This window comes from Drosophila novamexicana, unplaced genomic scaffold (assembly GCF_003285875.2).
Source record: "Drosophila novamexicana strain 15010-1031.04,08,12 unplaced genomic scaffold, DnovRS2.1 tig00001395-arrow-arrow-pilon, whole genome shotgun sequence".
NCBI lineage: Eukaryota > Metazoa > Arthropoda > Insecta > Diptera > Drosophilidae > Drosophila > Drosophila novamexicana.
The window spans coordinates 655,386-675,828 of NW_020824854.1; the positions used below are offsets into that span (position 1 = coordinate 655,386).

Below are 20,443 nucleotides of genomic sequence, written 5' to 3' on the forward strand. Positions count from 1 at the left end.
AAACAATAATTTAATATAATATTGTAGCAAGCACTAATAAGAATAAAATAAAATTTGATCATCGCACAGCTTGGAATGTAATGGTCAGCCCCGCACTTGCCCCTATGCCCGTTTTTAAAATTACCCACTATTACAGGGTATCTGTCAATTGATACGCTAATACACTAAAACTAGCTGCACGACTTGCATATTTTTTTTGTATTTCGGTGGCTGCTGCTGCTGCTGTTTTGCAGGTGGTGATTAGTCATTATTTATTTTAAAATCAATTAGTTTGCCTTGAGAGGGACGCAGACATAAAATTCACGTCTCATTTAGAGGAAAAAAGCATTTTTGAACATTATTTCGTTGGCTTTCATTGAGCGGCAGCACTTTGCGGGTTGTTTTTGTGTGCTGAGTAATTTCCTTGGGCAAAAATACAAATACCCACAATTTTGCATATTAAATTGGCGAAGTTCTACACAAAATATAAATATATCAAATAACCAAGTTTAACTTTGCACTAATTGGCAATTTAGAAACATTGTGGATCATGCGAACTGAATGAAAAACTAATTAAATTCGAAATTCAAAGGAAAATGTTCCTATACCAGAGAGTATTAGTAAAATTGACAGCAGCCGCCAGAAAATATATAAAATAGTTCAAAATGCGGCAAACGTTGTGCAATTCGAACGAATGAGGAAATTAATGCTGCTGCATACGAAATGAAGAAATCATCATCAGCATCAACATCATCATCGTGAAGACAAAAGTGTGCAAATGCAAATGCAAATGAGAATGTCAAGAACTGAATACTAAGTAAAGCCCCCCGAAAAAAGAAATAGACAGCCAATGAAATGTCAACAATTGGCGACAGAGCAGGAGATAAATAGCTACTAAATAGAGCGGGATGAAGAATTAGAATGCTTTCTCTCGCTCACTTTCTCACTCGTTCTCTTGCTCTGGTGGCAGCAGCTCACGTAGTCGTAGGCGAATGGGCAAAAATGTAAAACAGGAAATTAAATTTACAAGAAATTGCACAAAATCCAAAATCAGGGGGCGAGAGTAACTGTTGCATATCATTTGCTGAGCCGGGGTTGGGCTCTCGAGTGGGAAAGGACTTCACTTGAAAGTGCTCACAAATTGCACAATATTGTGGCTAAAATCGAGAATAAACGAATTGGATTGACATTTGGTTGCGCTGTAAAGGACAAGTCAGTTGCTACCAAATTGAAATCCCAAAGAAACTGCTGGCATGTCAACTGCAAAAGAGCACAAAACATGCAGCGAGACATAAAACGCAGCTAGTTGACAACACTTTTCAGGAAATTTAAATAGTTTGATATTTATATATATATATATATATATAAAAAGATTGTCCTGGCTGTGTCTAGGTCTATGTATAGACCAAAGCACAAGAGCTATAAATCTGAACATTTTACTTGCGTTTTCTTTTGAGTCGAAAAGTGCTTTCTTAAAACTCGTAAGCATATGTTGAATCATGAGTCTGAGTAGTGTCTGAGCGTTAAACCAGCAAGAAGTCGCTGGATCAACTTTAGCTGAAAGTCAATTTTTTAAAGCTAGTAATTTATTCGAAGGCGTACAGAGAAGTAGTTCAAGGGTTTAAATTTGATGTAAATGTAAGGAAGCCGCCAGCTTGGTAAATTGTTTTAAATGTACTTAATAAATTTAGGCCTAAAAGGAGTAGTTGGTTTCACTATATATTATCGAAAATGTAGGCAGTATTCAAGTGATATTGTGATTTTATAAGAACATTTAAATCAAATTATTTAATTTAAGTTAAAACTACCGATACTGGCCATAGCTTCGCCCTTTACGGATCGTTAAGCTGCCAATCAGATTTCAGACAATGAAAGCAAATATTGATTGCCAACAGCAGCTGCTAGTAGATAGCATCACATTGGAGTGCATTCTTTTTGGACATGCAGCAGCAGCAGCAGAGGCTTTCCGAAAATTCCAAATTTTTGGCCAGTGGAGTGGCTTTGAGCAGACGAGAGTGCATTGTCTGTGCCCCTTTCAATTAGCTTGTTAAGAGCGAAAAAGTGCAATTTTAGACTGATGGAAAAATTGTGCAAGCAGAAATTTTGAGAGCAAACCGTAAAGCATCTGGAAGCTGAGCTGAGCACTTGATGCTGTGAAAGAGATTCGTCCGGAATGTTGGTAAGGCAATTAAACATGTGGCAATAGCCTTTTTGTTGCAGTCAACAAAATTAATCAAATGAAGCAAGAGTCAACGCTCAGTGGTGTGTGTGTGTGTTTGTGTGTGTGTGCCACATAAATCAGTCTCGCCCGGAAATAGTTTTGTTTAAATACTTGCCCCACACCCTCCCTTCCGCACTCTCTATCTCCACCGCACACGCAGAGCAGCCAGAAGTCAAGAGTGCAACATATATCAGGGTCTGGCAGCCAGAGTTGCCAGATTGCCAGAGTGTAGTATAATAACGCACTAATTTGCATGCAGCTGAAGGCAAAGCTGACAAAAGGACAACAGCTGTTGTAGGGAAAGGCAGGGGGAGAAAGGAAAAGGAGGAGGAGGAGAAGCAGCAGCGGCAGCATTTAAGACCCATGTCACATATGTCGACAGACTGTTGCAACAGTGGCATGCCACGCCCATGCACAGCATGTGGGCGGTTGTTGCAGCAAATGAAGCTGCGCAGCAAATATTATTTTTTAATGAAATTCCATTTAAAACAAAATTTATGCTGCCACACACTATTGGACGTCCGTCCAAGGTTGGTCTTAGCCCAGCTAACACGAGGAGGCGGCAGGCACTGGGAGACCCGGCGTTGAGTCCAGGAACAGAAAGCAGCACGAACAGCACGAGCAGCAGACAAAATTAGAAGCTTGTGCTATTAGGTCGCGCGTAAAAGTTTAATTGAATAAGTTTTTTGTTGCCAGCCAAAAGAGTGTAAAGAGGAGCAGGGAGAAAGAGGTGAGGAGGGGAAAGGGTGAGCCAGAGTTGCAGTTCTTAGTTTTCTTTAGTACTTCTGTCAGTGCATGCAATTAATTTGGGTAGTGCATAAATGTAGCAAGCCAAAGGGCTGCGACCAAGAGGATACCCTGTACTTGAAATGTAAATTATGACATTTATATAATAATTTCGTAGAAGTGTTGATGTAAGGGTCAGCAAATACCCTGTGCTTGACATATCAATTTCACCACGCCAATATTATTACAAACTTCTAGAAGGACACCCTCTGTGTATTATAATATAATAATATCTTGAACAACTTATGTGAATATTATGCAATGCAAAGATTTAATTATGTTTAATCTCTATAACGTGTTTTTATTTCTCTTTAATCTTTAACCTACATATTTCTTCCAAACTTGATCTGATTATGCCAAGATGGTTAGACTTCTATAAACCAACTATTAGATCGCGACGAATACCCTTTTTGCACATTTTTATGTCTACAGGGTATTCAAAAGCTGTATGAAAGCCTTTAAAATGTAGCAGTTAGTTTTTTAGGGCACTAACTGACTTGACTTGACTGCTAACAGCGTTGATTTTGTTATTTTTCTGCAGTCGCCGTTCGCAGTTTCCCAGCTAATTCAATTTCCTGGCCATTTGGCATTGTGTTTGGGACAAGTCTTGTGTTGTCTTTTGTTACAGTTACAATTTTCCCAACGTCAGCAGTTAAACAGTTTGCATATTGCGCAACAATAACAATCATGAAAAGTAGCTGCAAGGCGGGTTGGGGTGCGGTGTCGAGGGGTGCTCTTGTTTCTTGGCTTGTCGGCCACTAAAATTGTCGTCGAAATTAAATGCTTAGTTGAGCTGACAAGCGCCGATGACAGTTGCACAATGTCCGCCATAGTAAAAACTGTCAGCTGTGTGTGTATAAGTGTGCGTGTGTGTGTGTGTGAGTGTGTGAGAGAGTCGTAAGCGATGTGGCAACGCCAATTTATGTCGCATGCATCTTTGAACGCTGACAAGTGGCATGAGAAAAGCATGCGAAAAAGCAGTATGAGAAAAGTTTTTGCAAGTGATTGCTTGGGGCCTGCATTGTGGGATTTGATATGAGCCCGAGGCTCTTTTAAAAATGTAGCAGAAATGCTAGTTTAGCGGAAGGGAGGGCTAAATGTGGCATTTAGGGAATTAGGAATTGCCTGGGACATGCTTACTATGAGTGACTTTTTGGGGTCATTTGAGCATTAACTGATACTGTAAGTAATTGGGCTCATTAGACGCCAGATAAACATTCACGAATGTGACGTAAAGAGCAATAGTTAACGAAAACGCCTATTATTGCCTGATTGCGTTTACGAATATGATAGAGAGGTATTATATAAATTAAATGCCTGCATCGGAGTTTTAAAACGTTTACGAAAGTGATACTAAAAGGAGGTGAAAATAAAAGTATCATGAGTATCTTAAAAGTTAAACGATTGTGACAGAGGAATCGTAAAAACAAAAGGCTCTTTAGTGTTCTAATTTTCCATATCTTTCACAAAGCCAGTGAAACTCTTACGAATGCGCTACTAAAAGTAAATGAAATGCCAAACATTAATCGAATATATGATGTTGTATGAGTTGGCACTATCGAATACCAGTGCCCTGATGTATCGATACTTAATTAGGTAACATTTAGATACAAATTCCATCCAAGATCTGAGTTCTGAGCTTTCAATTTTTAACAGGATGAAGTTCATCTTTGATTTATATGATTAAAACCAACGCTCTAGCATTCGTCCTGCTACAATTTGCACGTGAACGTCCGTTCTATTCAAAAAGCAGGAGCAAACTTGTACAAATTAGTCTCTGGCTGTGCTGTAGAGATGACTAAATACGTCAAAGTCAAAACTTCATACGCACTGACCACCATTCATTTGCTCACTTTTACAGCAACCGAATGGAGGAGGTTGACATTTATGTATATTGTTTGGTCAATCAGAAAAGCCGTCCCGAGTGGCCAGTCGTCCGTCCGTCAGTAGGCACTCAATCAAGTTTTTCAAGGGGCCATCAATGCTACTGAAAGCCACACTCAATTACACGCACTTAACACAATGCCAGAATGCAGACCATTACGATGAGCGATAAGGACGATGATGTTGATATGGATGTTGATGATGATAAGAATAAAATTGCCTGACGATATATGTATTTTTTTGCAACAAGCTGACAATTGTCAATATTGTCAGAGATGAAGATTTTGACACGAGATATAAAAGCCCAAAAGCTGCAAGTGCCAAAAATGCGCCAATTATCGCAGCTGCAATAACAAAAGGCTTTCCCCACACAGAGCAAAATAAAATAATAAAGCAAAATTATTATCGGCTCTGAACAACAATGAAAGATGGAAGCAGCTGAGCAACGCGATTGGCTCTGAGCCTGACAAAGAGGCTAACAACAATGTGGCACAAGCAGCAACAAATGTTGCCAATATTTTGCAATAAAATGATGGGCCAAAAAAAGATGAAGTGCTGATGCCAGCTATACACACGTACGCACACAGACACACACATACACAACATCTCATCAGATATGGCAGTTGAGAAACTTGACAACAATTTGAGGTATGTCGGTAGCAATCAGCCCCGCCCACGCCCGACTGCTGCCTGCAGCATAGCAATTGGAAAATACTCAACAACTGAAATCGAGCTCAAATAAGTAACTTTTAGCTACAAGCCAAACAAGAAGAGGATGCTGTAAACAACCAAGCAGATATACGACTAAATTATGCCTTATTATTCACTACAATATTCTCTTTATAACACGAAACATGTTTTTGTCATTTGTAGACGACATTTTGTAAGACATTCAAAAACCTTAAACTTTTTGATTTAAGTAAAAAGGCAAAGTTTGTCAGATATAAAGATTAAGCTAAAATATACATTTGTCTAAATTATTTGCTTCATTTAATTCACTGTACACCAAATATTATGAGTATAGATCTTTTAATCCTTGAGTTGCGTATGGAAACAAACTGATTCCTGTTTATTTATGCTTACAGGGTATACGAATTGTGAATTGCAACAGCTGCTGCCACAACAAAAAATGTGAAACAATTTCTTCATCCATATTTCTAGTTCTTTGCTAGTTCCTTTTTCGTTTCTTTTATTTTTTGTCTGATAACTTTCAAATGCAATGCCGCAGGCTGTTATGGCATGGCAATAATGCAAAATACAGCAGAAGCAGCAGCAGCAACTGTGGAGATGAAGTTGCGAGTGGAAATGGAAATATAGAGGATCGTGTCCTCCTACAACGATGGTGACTTGACGTTCAATTTCTCATAAAAGTTTCTTTGGCAGCTGTAACAACAAAAGCAGCTGCAGCAGCAGCAGTAGGAACAGCCGCATCAACAAAATATATGACACACAATTCAAACTTGAGAATTGCATTTCATGTTTCTGCATTTTTGATAAGGCGCTCAAATCGAAATGGCAAAAATGGGGAAAAGAAGAGAGAATTTTGACATGTTTTATAATCAGGCGAAATATGGCAATAAAAATTTAAATAATCTATTACAGTTTTAATATTTGTTTACGTATTTTGTAAAATAGTTTTACTGTTTAAAGCAAAGTATAAGCATATTTTGTACTTCTATTCAAGACGCCAAATTGATTTTAATTGTTAAAAATTGGCTTAAATTACATTTAAGTTCAGGAATATTTTTTTATTAACATATTTATACGCTCTGCTTTAATTATTAATACTTTAAATACATTAATAACATATCAAGCTGAGCTTCAGATGAAAAGTTAAGCTACATCAATATGTCAATGGGTTTTTGTTTTAAAAATAGGACAAAAAAAAAAGAATAAATACCGTTACGAGTAAAAATATGCGCATAAATGAAATAATAATACAAAAATAAAACCGTGCAGCCCTTGCATTAAAATTAAAAACATTTCCGACTGCGCCGGAAACAGCTGTAAAAAGTGGCACAATGCGATGTCGCAACGCCGTTGTCAGCTTCCGTGGGCGGAGGGTGTGGCCGTCCGGCTGGAGATGGTTGTTGGCCATTTTGTTTTTACAGGCTGGGATTTGTGAGCCCATTCAGACAACGAAACATTTCGCTGCGGCCCATTGAGTCAGTTGGGCTTTGCAGCCCTAACGCGCGCTGCCTCTGGAGTCCCCCGCAAGAGCTACAGCACAAAGGCAGCTGCTGGGGAATTGAGCAGGGGGTGGAGTTGGGCAAATGTAAGCGTTGACAGCTGCAGCTTAAAGGTGTGAATGATTGCTGGGCAAGAGACGGATACGCAACAGCAATTGCGCTCGGCATTTTTGATTAGGCAAAGAAAGAGCCCCAGCGACGCCGCAGCCCATAAATATGTGAATGATAATGAATTGCAATTGGAATTGCGTTGGGGCTAAAAGAATTTTCCATTTTAAGTGCGACAAAGAAAAAAATTAAGAAGAGCGCGTGAATGTGTCTTCTCTGCATTTTAATGCAGTCTAATTAACTTTTGAGCAACTTTGCGCATTTTAAATGCAAGCCAAAAAAAATAAAAAAAAAAGGGAAAAAATCAAAAAAAAAAAAAAAAAACAACAATTTAAATTTAATTAACCTACGGCTCGCATCTGTAAAGCGAAACCACAAAATGTAAAGTTAACAGCAAGCAGATTAAAAAGTTTACTTTTTATTTTTAATAAAAAATGTAGAAAACTTTTAATAAAAATCACTTTAGCGTTTCATTTGCGACCAACAACAACAAGAACAACAAAAAGCACAAGACAAATATATTTATATATGTAAAGAAAACTTTGCGGTTAAATTAAAAAATACTTTTCATTGTGGTTAACAGCGTGGCTGAGAAAACAGGCCAAAAGGCAGCAAATGCAGCACAGCTTTGTATAATAAGTACTATATTGAAATTTATTTTTATATAAAGAAAAAAAGAAAAACAAGCAAAGGAGCATAAGAAAAACAAAAGCAAAGCAAAGCAGATTTGCATTTTGAAGCCAGAGCAAAATTTAGAAGATAAGCAAAGAAACTGCTGCAGACAATAAAAAAACATTTGCTAGCCCCAAACAAAGAGCTGCCACAAAAGTAGCCGAAAAGAAAAACTTATACACAACAAAAAATAATAAATAAATGAAACCTAGCACGTAGCGAGGGGTTGAAGCCAGTTGCATAAGAAACGGATTCACTGGCAAATTAAACACGAAATTGAATTCTGCTCATCATAATTTCCCCAAGGATGCTTATTAGGACAGGCCAGGCCAGACCAGACCAGACCAACCAGACCAGACCCGTCAGGCCACACAAAGCCCCTAAAGAATTCATTTGACGAGTCCAATCCACAAGCTGGCGCCCCAAAAGCCAAACGACGCCCAACTTTGACTGCTGCATTGTCATAAGTGCAACTGAGACCAGGACTTGATATTATTTCCTTGATTAGGCGTGGAAGAGGCAGCACCAACGGCAGCAGCAACGGCAGCAAAACTCAGAAAAACATTCAACAAAAGTTGAACGTAAGAAAATATTAAATATGCATAAAGGCATTTAGTGGGAAAAGCAGGCGAAAAGAAAATTGAAAATTCGCATGAAAAACTGCAAAATTTAACAAACTTTTATGCGTGGCAGCTAAACAGAGTTTGGTTAGAAATTAGAAAAGTTGACAGTTTTTGTTGCTAAACTGCGGGAAAATGTGTTTGACAACACATTTTTGAAATATATTTTATTGCCTTTGTTAAAGTTGAAAAATAAATGCTAATCACATAAAAATGGCTTAAAACACATCAATAAAAATAGGAAAGTAAGGATATCCTATTATAGGCATTTCCCTTTTACAGATATGTGAGAAACTTGCAGCACGAAAATGCTGAGTTTGTTGAAATATCTTTGAAAACTGAATATTTTGCCTTATAAGATCCTACTATTTTACCGATCTTTCCTATGCAGGTATATGACATAGTTATCCGATATTGTTCAGATATTGCATATATATAAGGATCATAATGGAACTAGTACATTGAGTTCGATCAAGTTATCTTAATATTAATAATTATATTTAGGCCAATTTTCCGACGGATTGTTACATGTTATAGTGGTCCAATTCGGCCGGTTCCTACATGTGTACTGCGTGCAACAGATAGAGGGACGTTTGCAAAGTTTCAAGACGATAGCCTTACAACTGAGAGACTGTTCGCATAGAAACAGGCAAACCGAAGCACGAACGAGCATGGCTTTATCAACTCGACTACTGATGCTGATCTAGAATACATATTATTTATAAGGTCGAAGATGCCTCCTTTAATGCATTACACATTTCATGAAAACATTTCAATACCTTCCACAAGAGTATAAAAACAAAGAGACAAAACTATTAAACCAGTAAGTAACTAAAGTCAGACTGTAAAAATTTGTAGTTAATAATTTAAATAGATATTTAAACGCCTAATAACTTATATCAATAAAAAACAAGGCCACGTAAGACCTATAAAACCAATAATTAAATAGTTAGTAATTATTATTGGACCGTACAAATTTTCAATAAATATTTAACTTCTTTCGTTTAACTTCATTAGCAAACTTTTAGTACGCACATAAATCAATAAAGAAAGAAATAAACTGAGTTTGGTTTAGTGGTCAGCAATAAAAATGAAATCCAAAATTGAATCTCAATTTCTTGTTGTTAAAAGATATTACAAAAATGAAACTCATTTTCAATTTACTTTACTTTACTTTTGCACAACAATTCCAATTAAAGAGTTGGATGTTTTTCGGCAAGCAATTAAATTGTACACGCTCAGCAATATTTGTGTGCCCAACCCAACGAATATTGCTATAAAAATATATATAGGAGTTTGCCGGCAAAACCACAAGCATTCAAAAAAGCTCAAGCATGTGAGCGAAACGGATCCAAAGCAAACCTATCCAAGCGTGGTAAAAACTAACTACAACAAACATGCGGGAATGGTGAAAAACCACATGTATTTCATGGAATTTTCAAAAACTTCTAACTTCCAGCTGCCGCTCGAAAAAGAAAAGTGAAATCAATTGAATTTGACTTAAACTTTGACCCGCAGATCAAACAACAATGGTAAAAGGCGTGGCCGTAGCCAATTATCACACACAAAAACAGCATTGAAGAAAATTTGTGTGCAAAACTTTTCACTTTTGGCTACTATCAAGGAAAATAACTCTGCAAGAAGCAGATGAAATAACATAACAACAGCAAGAAAAACAGGGCAAAAGTTTTGCGCAACTCCCCGCAGAGCAAATGGAAAAAAAAAACAGAAGAAAACAAACTCCCCACAGAACAACAAATACTTGGCATAGGGGAGCTCTATGTAAGTTGTGCAGAAACAACTACAGCTGAGCCATAGATACAGATACTTACGCATAGATATAGCTATATTCCGACCGCCGGCCTCTCCACTCTCTCCCCCTCGCTGAGTTCTAATTGAAACCAACGGCAACGGCAGAACTTAAGTTCAACTTTTGCCTCGAATGCAATTAAAAGCAGCAGCCGAGCGGCAGTCAGAGACGGATTTTTGTTTAATCTTTTTACATCAAGAGTTTCTGTCCCCAAAGCACTAGAAACAACAACAACAACAGCAACAACAAATTCATGGCACAAACTTTCCACTTGGCTAATGCAAAAGCAAAGCAATGCTTAAAATTGTATTTACGCACAAATTAAAATATCAAGGCTAAGAAAATGCTCGAGCGCAAAATTATGGTACGAGCCGACGTCGCGCCTAAAGGCAGCTTACATAAGTCTTAAAAGCCATGGGGAGGGGCAACAGCAAGTGGTGGGTTGCGGGGTCTTGCGGTTGCCTAGTTTATAGTTTTGCGATTTTTAGATAATTCAAAAGTTGTAACTAGGTGCGGCCTCGAGGCGCAGCCTGGTTTTAGTTTTTATCTCTTGGCCTTGCCAAATGAAGCCCAACACAGCAGCGGCCTCTGCTGGGTTGGTTTTTGGAGCAGTTGGTTTTGGGATCAATAAATAATATAAGCAAATTAGTTAGATGTTAATGGGCGTGGGGAATATAGAAGAAGAGTTTTAATAAAATGTGTAAAACTTGGCTACAGCTGAGTGAGCCTCGTAAGCGATTGTTTTTCTTTAAACACTCTGAACTGAACCTTAAACCGTTTGGGAATTCGAAGCTCAGAACATGAGCATCGTTCATTTAAATATTTAAGCTGTCAATTTTAATTTATATATATATATATATAAATAAATGTATTTATTATATATAAATTTTTAGGCAGATTAAGCCATCATAAAGATCTTCACAGAGCTTCGAACACTTTTTCTTAGTAAAAAGAGCGCAGAAAACGCAGATTTTAAAATACTTGGAAATTAGAAGCGCCCAAACTTGTGATATAAAAAAATGTAATTTTTAAAAATTAAAATTAACTGTGTAATTAAATTTCAAAAATTTATTTTAATGCAAAATAAATATATTTATAATGATGGCAAAATAAACATATATATATGTATATGTTTCTTTTGCCAAGAATTGCAGAGCGATTTGAACAAGAATTCTTTTGTGTTTTTCAGAAATTTTGGGCTATTTTTAGTATGCCCAAATTCTAAAGAATCCTATATTTATAGAGAAGTCTTTATATAAAATTCTCACACAATCGTTTCGCAGAGCAGGAGCCTTCTCACCCTGACATTTTCTGAGTAGCCGCAACAAAACGAAAGCCACAAAATTTTACAATCAACTTGAATGCAATTGAATTCGAAGTGTTTGGCTCATAAAAAATCAATTAATTTTGTACTTCACATGTACACGCACACACACACATAGATCTGGAAATCGATTACCACATTGGAGGGAAAATTAGTGGGCGTACGGTGTTTGGCAGGCCACAGAGTCAACGAGAAAATGAATACACATGTTCATTGAAAAAATATACGCGCTCTCTCTCTCTCTCTCTCTCTCTCTCTCTCTAAGCCCACTCTTTCTCATTCTCTCTTATTGGAATGTGTTTTCTTGCTTTAGGGTTTTGCCATTTCCTTCAGCCAGTTCTTTGCGTTTGACACAGTTTTCGCAAGCCAATTGGCAAATACCAGAGACTTGAGCAATGTGCATGAAATCTGAACTTTCAACCGCTTCACAGCACTCAAATCCCCCGCCCACCGTCCCGTCCGCCTAACACTTGATCTGACGACTAGTCGAGCACATTGTCACGTTTAAGGACCTTTATAAAACGTGTGCACTTCGAGTATCTGTGGGCTCTATGTGGATTATTTTGCAGCTGTTTTTGAAGACCAAAACACAAATTGGGTCGAGTGCTGTACCAATGTTGATTTAAAGCGCCAGTTTTACTTTTGGCCAAGTTAATTAGTATTATTTGTTGTTAGCTCTTAATTTCTTTTAATTGCTCGCATGTCACAGACACACACACGTACAAAGCAGAAGAAAGTTGGCTGATGGAAATGGGAAGTAAAGGGGCACAAATTGTAATGATTGCAATTTTATGAGGGCTCCTAACGAAAGACACGCTCAAGTGCCAACAATTAGAAAAGTTTGCCAGGTAAAAGAAAAGAAAAGAAAAAACTCTCAGAAAAGTAGACTTTTACTCTACGCTACGAGTGGAAGAGTGCTGCATTTGACATACTAATGAATTTATGTAGACAATTTGCTAAATGGCATGTGAACTGCTTAAAGAAAATATGTGGGTAGAGTATGAAGCGGGCGTGGCAAGGCTGACATGGGTATGTAATGGGAAGCGGAGCAGAGATGCTTCGAATCAAGAAATTGTTGCACAAAGTCGCGCAACTGCCCGAAATCAGATTTAATTAATTGAGTACTTACATTAAGGTAAAGAGATTACTTTATTAATTCTTGGCATATACATTTGAAAAATGAAAGTCAACATGTAATTGCTTTTATTAGTATTTGTGGATTAATTATCAGAGTAATAACTTTTATCAAGCATAATTACTCGAGTAATTACTTATATAAAGCACCATTACTGGAGTAATTACTGTGTGTACCTTAACTGGCATGGGCAGATGATGTTATTCATATTTAAAATGTAGTTAGTGTTTATGATTATTTATAATTAATTAAAGGTAAACACTTGGAAATAAGAATAGGAAATATTCAGATATTTTTCATCCTATACTTGACTGGTCAAATAGAGCACAATTACTCAAGTAATTAATGCTTGTCAGTTAGTAATTAAAAGTGAATTGGCTTGATAATGGGCTCAACCAACTTAAGCTCTGCCAAATGGTCAACAACAGTAACAGAAACAATAACTTCACCTACCTCAATAACCGATCCTAAGCCCACAAGTAGCACTAAATAACCAAATTGTAAAAACGAAATGTTTTAAACATAATTAAATAAAAATTTCGAAACAACCTGTTACACACACGCACACCGTAAACATTTTGTGGTTATAATGGAAGAAGGCGTTGGGAGTTTTTGGGAAGGGGGTATGCAGAAATAAAAAAAAAACGTAGGGTACAACATTTGTCAGCTAAACAGAAACTACAAATGAATAGGCGCCTTCTACTCACTGTAGGGCTGAGGTCGTGTACCGTAAAGAGGCTCCTGCAGTAATGGTGAGCGACCATTTCCAATCTCCTTAACTGAAATGAGATAAGAGCAAACGGCAAACAATTTGCGCGTGATAAATGTTTCCACAAATTTGTTGAATTTGTTGGTTGTTGGATTTTGTTGGGTTGCTTTTGTTGGATTGATTGAGTTGAGTTTAGTTGAGTTGAGTTGGGTTGAATTTAGTTGGGTTGAGTTGCGTTTGTTGTGGTGTGTCTGTGTCTGAGTATTGTTTATTCATGTTGTTGTCTTCTGTTGTTGTACACTAAAATCTAACTAAGAGAAACTGTTTTGAGAGTGTGTTTGTTGTTCTGTTTAGAGAGTTGGTTAAAAAACAAACGAAACAATGGCCGAAAATAACTAAATATATGTTGTTATTTAACCAGGGGAGCACAAAACAATATGAAAATAAAAGAGTAAGCATCACATATCCAAGTCCAGTCCCATTTCAATAGCTGCGAATTAACAGAGAGCGCCAAAATATGTAACACACCAGGCTGGGCAAAAGAGAGAGAGAGAGAGAGGGAGAGGAGCGAGAGTTGGCCAGATCATAAGAGAGAGAGAGAGAGAGAGAGAGAGAGAGAGAGAAGATAGAGAGAGAACATTAGAACGAGAACTGATGCAAATATATGTCTATATACATATACAATATTACGGGTCGTTCGCCCGGCTCAGTTGCTGCTTCGGTATTCATGGCCTTTTGCATGTCAATGAATCAGTTTTTTGTATTTTTTTTTTTTTTTTTGTATATGCCATATAATAAAGAATATAAAAAACAAGAACGAGATAAAAAGAAGCAAAATATATACGAAATAAAAACCTGACGCAACGTGTAGGCAACTAATTTCTTTTCAGTTTTGAGGCAGGTCAGTACACAAAAACAACAACAACAACCAGAACAACCATAACAACAACAAATACCAACAACTTGTGAGCAACGCGTCGTCATGTTGAATTCAAAATGCGGCACAAATTCTTATATAACAACATTTTGAATTGAATTAATTTATGACAGCCAAAAACATTTTGCGCCAAATTAAATGAATCGCTGACAATTTTTATTCTGTTTGCGCTCTTAAAGACGTTTATTAGAGAAATCTGAGAATTGTTGCAAGTTTTCAGGGCCAACGAAACGAACTGACCAACAAAATCGAATGCGACCCCAATTATTGCAGCTTGTTTTAGCTTGAGTTTTAGAACCTGTTCTACTAATGCTTTGACGATTGCATAAAAACAAGAAAAACGTTATTTTTATGTGCAATTATTTGCTGGCAAATAGACTTTTATGGTTAAGTGGGCTAATGTCTTGCATTGAATACGAATTTTAGCGACTTTTAAGGCGAAACATTTAAACATATTCTGACTGAAAATTGACCGCAGGAAAATAGAGTTAAGATTTAATACATGCGATAAAAAAAAAGGTCTAATATTATGTAAGAGAATAAAATTATGTTCACTAACCATGAACCACAAAATGATAGACTTGCGGAGACCGTCGACTGACGTTTATGAGAAATGTGAGTTTTATTATTCGTCAAAGGAGACTGAAATAATTGGATGGCAGTTAAGACATTTAATGGTAGACAAGTTAAGATCTTGGGCTGCTGTAGAATAAAAATAAAAATTTTGGATAGGTAAACAATATTTGCACAGTTAAGAAATTGAATCTCTTATTAATTCTGGTAAGAATCATAGCATGGAAATTCAAATTAAGAGATTTGAGCGCAGAGATTGACTGAAAGCTGTCAAAAAGTTCTTCATTTATGGTATGTTTTTTTGATATAATCCATCAACAATTATGAATTTTGGTTTAGGTTTCCATTTAAACAGACTGCAGCTAAAATTGAACACATATCGTTTAAGTTGGTGCATTTGCCATTTGCTTAACTTATGCTTCCTGGGTGAGGTTGGGGGCTTACGTCGACTTTTGCACTTACAAACTATGATATCGTATTTGGTAGGTAGTTATATTTAGTATAGAGTGCTTCAACTGACTCACCTCCGTCACAGTAGTAGCTGTGTGTGTGTGTGATAATACGCGACGTTGGTCGACGTCGTCGTTTCTCATGACGCGCTCTCTCTCCACATTAAACGGTGCACGATATACATATTTTTTTTTTAATTTTTGAACTTTTTTCTTTTAAATTGTTTGTTTACCGTCAGAAACTACATACATATCGAGCGACGAAAACCAACGGGCCCGTACATACAACTTCTCTACATGCCCCAAAAATCGTTTTTATATAGCTATATAGTCACATTACTTTGAACAGATCCCAAATGGTAAATGTTATACATACATATATATATATATATATATATATATATATATATATATATATACATACATATATATATATATATATATATATAAATAAATATATATATATAAATATATATATATAAATATATATAAATAAATATATATATATATATATATAAACATTTAAATTAAATAAAATTGTAGCTTGATTTGAAATTTGTGGTTCATGGTATGATATACAGAACAAAAATTATATATATAAGCTACATATATATTATATAAATATATATGTGGATAGTACCAAAAACAATTTTAATTTTTTCAATTAATATTTCGTTATTTTTTATGGATTTGGGTTTTTTCAGTTTCTCTCTGGCAACTCGTCGGATTGTCAACAGCAGTCACAGCAACAACCACAATTGGCAACATTTTATTCCGATAACGATAAGCGATATTTGATTGCGATAACGATAAATAAATCGATAAATCGCCGATTTCTGTTTAAGTGTGTTATTTTTTTTTTTTTTTTGGTTCTTTTCTCTTTTCTCAGTTTTATGCAAAAAATTCAAAAACTTTTCAGCGTACACCGCTCAAACATTTCAAGGATCTGTTCAAATTGTACATTCTATAGCGACAACGCATTGGGGCTGTAGTAGCTGCTGTCGTAGTACTAGCAGTTCTGGTATTTGTCGCTGTTGTAGTTGGTAATATTATGTGATCCGTTCGAGTTTCCAAATTCCAATCCGTATATGTTATGGCTGATCCCGCGCTGTCAACATCATCAGCATTAGCATCACCATCATCATTAACATCTTTAGTATTATCATGATGCTGATGATCATCATCATGATCAAGTCCAACAACAACAATTCTTGCGAGTGGATCTGCGTCGCTGCCCGTGCCATGCATCCCTGCACACAGACAAACACAAGCGAGATAGAGATAGATAGTAGAATAGTGTTGGGTAATTGTTTGGTTTTTATTTCATTTGCGATTGTGATTAGAAAGAGAGAGAGTAAGAGAGAGATAGAGAGTAAGAGATACTATGTGAGAAGACATATACTGAGTTCTTGCATTATTATTATTATTTTTTTTTTGTAGTATTATATATATCTTGTCTGCGAGTTTTGCGTTTATATTTTGTTGTGATGCTTAGTCCTGCCCAGATATAGAGTTTGAATATACTGTCTATATTTATATATATAGACATATACAGAAAATGCTTGCATTTTCGTGGTTGGTTTTTGAATTTTTTGTATAGATTGCATAAAATTGAATATATATATATATATATATATATATATATATATATATATATATATATATATATATATATATGTATATATTTATTATATTTTTTTGACTTGCTTTAATTTGGTGCATTCTTTTTTTTTTAGTTGCATAACTGTTGTTGTTGTAGCTGTTGTTGTTGTAGTAGTAGTAGTAATAGTTGTAGTTGTTGTTTCTTACTGAGGGAATAGATACATTTTTTATCGGGTTTCTTTCTGTTTTGGAACTTACACACGCACAACAAAAATAGTAGTAGTAATAGTTTTTTTTAGTATGTTGCTTCTTCTTCTTTAAAGTTTATTGTTGGGTTAAGTAAGAAGTAAGTAAGTTAGTTAGTTAGTTAGTAGGGGTAGTCAGGCAGGCGAGCGAGCAGGCGGGCGAGCAGGCAGGCGGGCAGGCGTAAGGGCGTTTTTAATGGGGGGCGAGGGCGGGGTTAGCTGCGGTTTTAACATTTTGATTGTTAGTGGGCGCTTATATAAAATATGTCGAGCTTTGGGCTTGGTTCCAAGTGTGGTTTTTGTAGTAGTAACTGTTGTTGTAGTTGTTGTTGTTGTTATTGTTACTACCTTTTAAACACTGCCGTAAAAAAGAGAAAATTAAAAAAATTATAAAACAAAAATATATTTTTAAGACATAAATTAAATGCATAAATTTGTTAGTGAATTCTTGACTTGACGCGCAGTTTATTATAATTTTTTCATTTTTTTTTGTACAGTGCGAGAGCAAAAAGCTGTTTGCATCGTGGTTTTCATGTTGTTGTTGTAGTTGTTATTGTTGTTTAATAGAACTGAAATTTTGGTTGTTGTGGTTGTTGTCGCTGCTGCACTCAATTGCTGCTGCGTTTTGTTAAAAATTTGCTTAAGAATTCTGTTGCTGGCTTTTTGGGCGCTGTTGCTTGTTGTTCTTGTTCTTGTTGTTGTTGCTGGCTTGATGTTGTTGTTGTGGTTCTTTGTCATATAATACACAATGTTTCTTTGTATCTGTTGTTGTTCTTGTTGTTGTTATATAATACAGTGTATTCAATTTTTTTTAGTAGTAGCGGTGAAAAGATTTCAATTTTCATAATTATATTTGAAAGAGTTTTGGTTTGTATTTTTTTTTCGGGTTAATTGTTTTGTTGTTGTTGTTGTTTTTGTTTTAGTAGGCGCTGTGTTGTATTTGTTGTGTGTTGCATGTTGTTGTTGTTGTGGTTGTTGCTGGCTGGCTGCTGTGGTTGTTCTTGTTGTTAAATGAGAGAGTTTTGTGTTGACAGGATAAAGATTTGTACGTTGAAGTTGTAGCTGCATCTTTCTTTTGTTTTCACTAGGTTTTTTTATTTATTTATTTAATATAAAATGTATAAATATTTACCATTTGTCGAGTGAGTAAATTTTGAATTGTTTTGCAGAAATAAAAAATATATAGGAAATGTTGGCATTTATTTTTAAAATAAAGTTTTGTTGTCAAAGATATGTTTTTCAAAGTTTTTATAGCTGAGAGTAAAGTATTTTTGCTTATCAAGTAATTCTAAGCTTAATTTATAGATTTTAAAGCTAGTTTTTTTATTCGTATATAGCTGTGTGTAATTGAATGAGAGATATTGTATGAATGAGTGTGTAGAATGGTTTTATAAATATTTGGGGTTAGTAAAGCCGGAAGAAACATAAAATATATCAAGCCAAACGAACAGATCTAAAGGCACGATATTATCAAACATGTGATTCATATTTTTGAGAGTTTATTATACACGTGTTTTTGGGTCTGTTAAGCTATTTGTGTTTCTTTGAGTGTACAGTAATCAATCAGATTTGATTGTTCACATAGGCTATTTCATCAATCCATCATTTAATCACTCATGTGACTTTTTATATTCAAAAAAATACTTTGTGTAAACTTCTAAGCTCAGCTCGAGAATTGAATAAGTTTACCTACTATAAAATATCTTATCAATCAATGAAGTTATGCCGTCATCAACTAATCAAACAGCTAATTATGTGATCAAGTTTTGTATTTGCTTTGTTTTATAGTGTGCATTTCCATGACATATAAAAGACTCATCAATCATTACATCAATCAATTGTAATGCCATTTAAAATGCTGTGTACAGAAAAATGTTGTATTAAAAAAATGAACACTGACAAAAAATGTCTGTTAAAAGAACTTTTGAAAGAACTTTTAATTCACTTTAATTGATTAAATGCTGCCAAATATGTGTATTGCCGTGCAGGTATCCAATTTTAAATAGTTACTAAGACAAACTTTGTGTAATCAATCAACAAAAGTTTGATAAACATGCTTATGTTTGCTTCGCTGATTTTAAGTTCTGCTCAATTTAATCCAATGTTGGGTGACAACCTCAAGAGTTGACAGCACTTTTGATGCGCCACATTAGGTTTGCGTAAAACAAAAACCATGTAACCAGATTAGATGATGGCCAAGCGGAGAAGAGGACGCAAACCCAAAATGTATTCACTGGGCACACACACAGAGCCAAAAATTTGGTCAACACACGCGCAGACACAGGGCAAGAGGAGGCGCAGGGGACTATCATAAAAACCAATTTAATTGGATCCGAATGCTAAAGTTGACGCCTACGCAAAGGCCATATGAAAAGGCATTTACAACAATTATACCAGAGACGAAATGTGTATGGAGGGGGCGGGGGGGTGTCGTAGGGTTGGCCATTTCGGGCCGGCTATTATGGCAAAATGCGAATAAAACCCCCATATCGGAGAGGGTATAAAAGCAAATTATTCACACTGATTACATGAAGTTTGCCGCTTGACATAAAGTAAGCCACGCTGAAAAATAAACCGTTATAATTACGTTGCGTTATATGAGGTCGCGGGCCTTTTGGGGGTGGTGGGGGTGGCTACAGCCTCTAGCGCAGCATATGGCATATGGCTGAGAGCCGGCTGGGCAAATGTGCCACTAAAAACAAATTGAGGATCCAAAATAGCGCAAGGCTCTAGATAAAACGAAAATAATCAGCAGGCAGCCAGGCTGAAGGACTGCTGGCTCCCCACATACACACAGACAGGCACACACCCCCAGAAACTGTCGTGTCATAAAAATAAAGTGCCAAAGAAACAGCGCAGTGCCTTGGGAGCGCTTTTCGGGTTTGGGAAGCACTGCAGGACTTGGCCATGAGACTATGACAACGGAGCGGGCAAACAAATGTTGATTTAGGATAAGCAGCCAGTCGTCAGACGGAGGGAGGGCGGCCCAGATGAAATAACAAACATGATTCTTATTCCTTTTATACATCCTTCGATTGCAATTTAAATAAATAACAAGTGGAAATATGCTCAAGCCGCGCGCAAGTTGCGCGACTAGCAGATGCGCAGCAGTAAAATTGTGATGTGGATTAAAATATATATTATATATCTCTTTTTGTATGTATTTGCATGTCTATATGTTTGGCTTAGAGTTGCCAACT

At 36.2% G+C, this 20,443-nt stretch overlaps 1 protein-coding gene across 12 annotated transcripts in view; it reads right to left on the bottom strand.

Annotated features, from left to right (window-relative positions):
• LOC115767430 (heterogeneous nuclear ribonucleoprotein L) overlaps positions 1-20,443 on the bottom strand; it is a 145,104-nt gene that overhangs the window by 36,200 nt on the left and 88,461 nt on the right. For 5 of the 12 annotated variants that reach the window (XM_030711712.1, XM_030711709.1, XM_030711711.1 and 2 more), the window contains exon 6: positions 13,436-13,507. The exons of 5 other annotated variants lie outside the window; for them this stretch is intronic. In XM_030711712.1, the coding sequence (XP_030567572.1) occupies positions 13,436-13,507 (72 nt within the window). Of the gene's footprint in view, positions 1-13,435; positions 13,508-16,059; positions 16,647-20,443 lie in introns of those variants that run through there. 2 more of the 12 variants (XM_030711721.1, XM_030711723.1) reach the window with 1 other exon arrangement.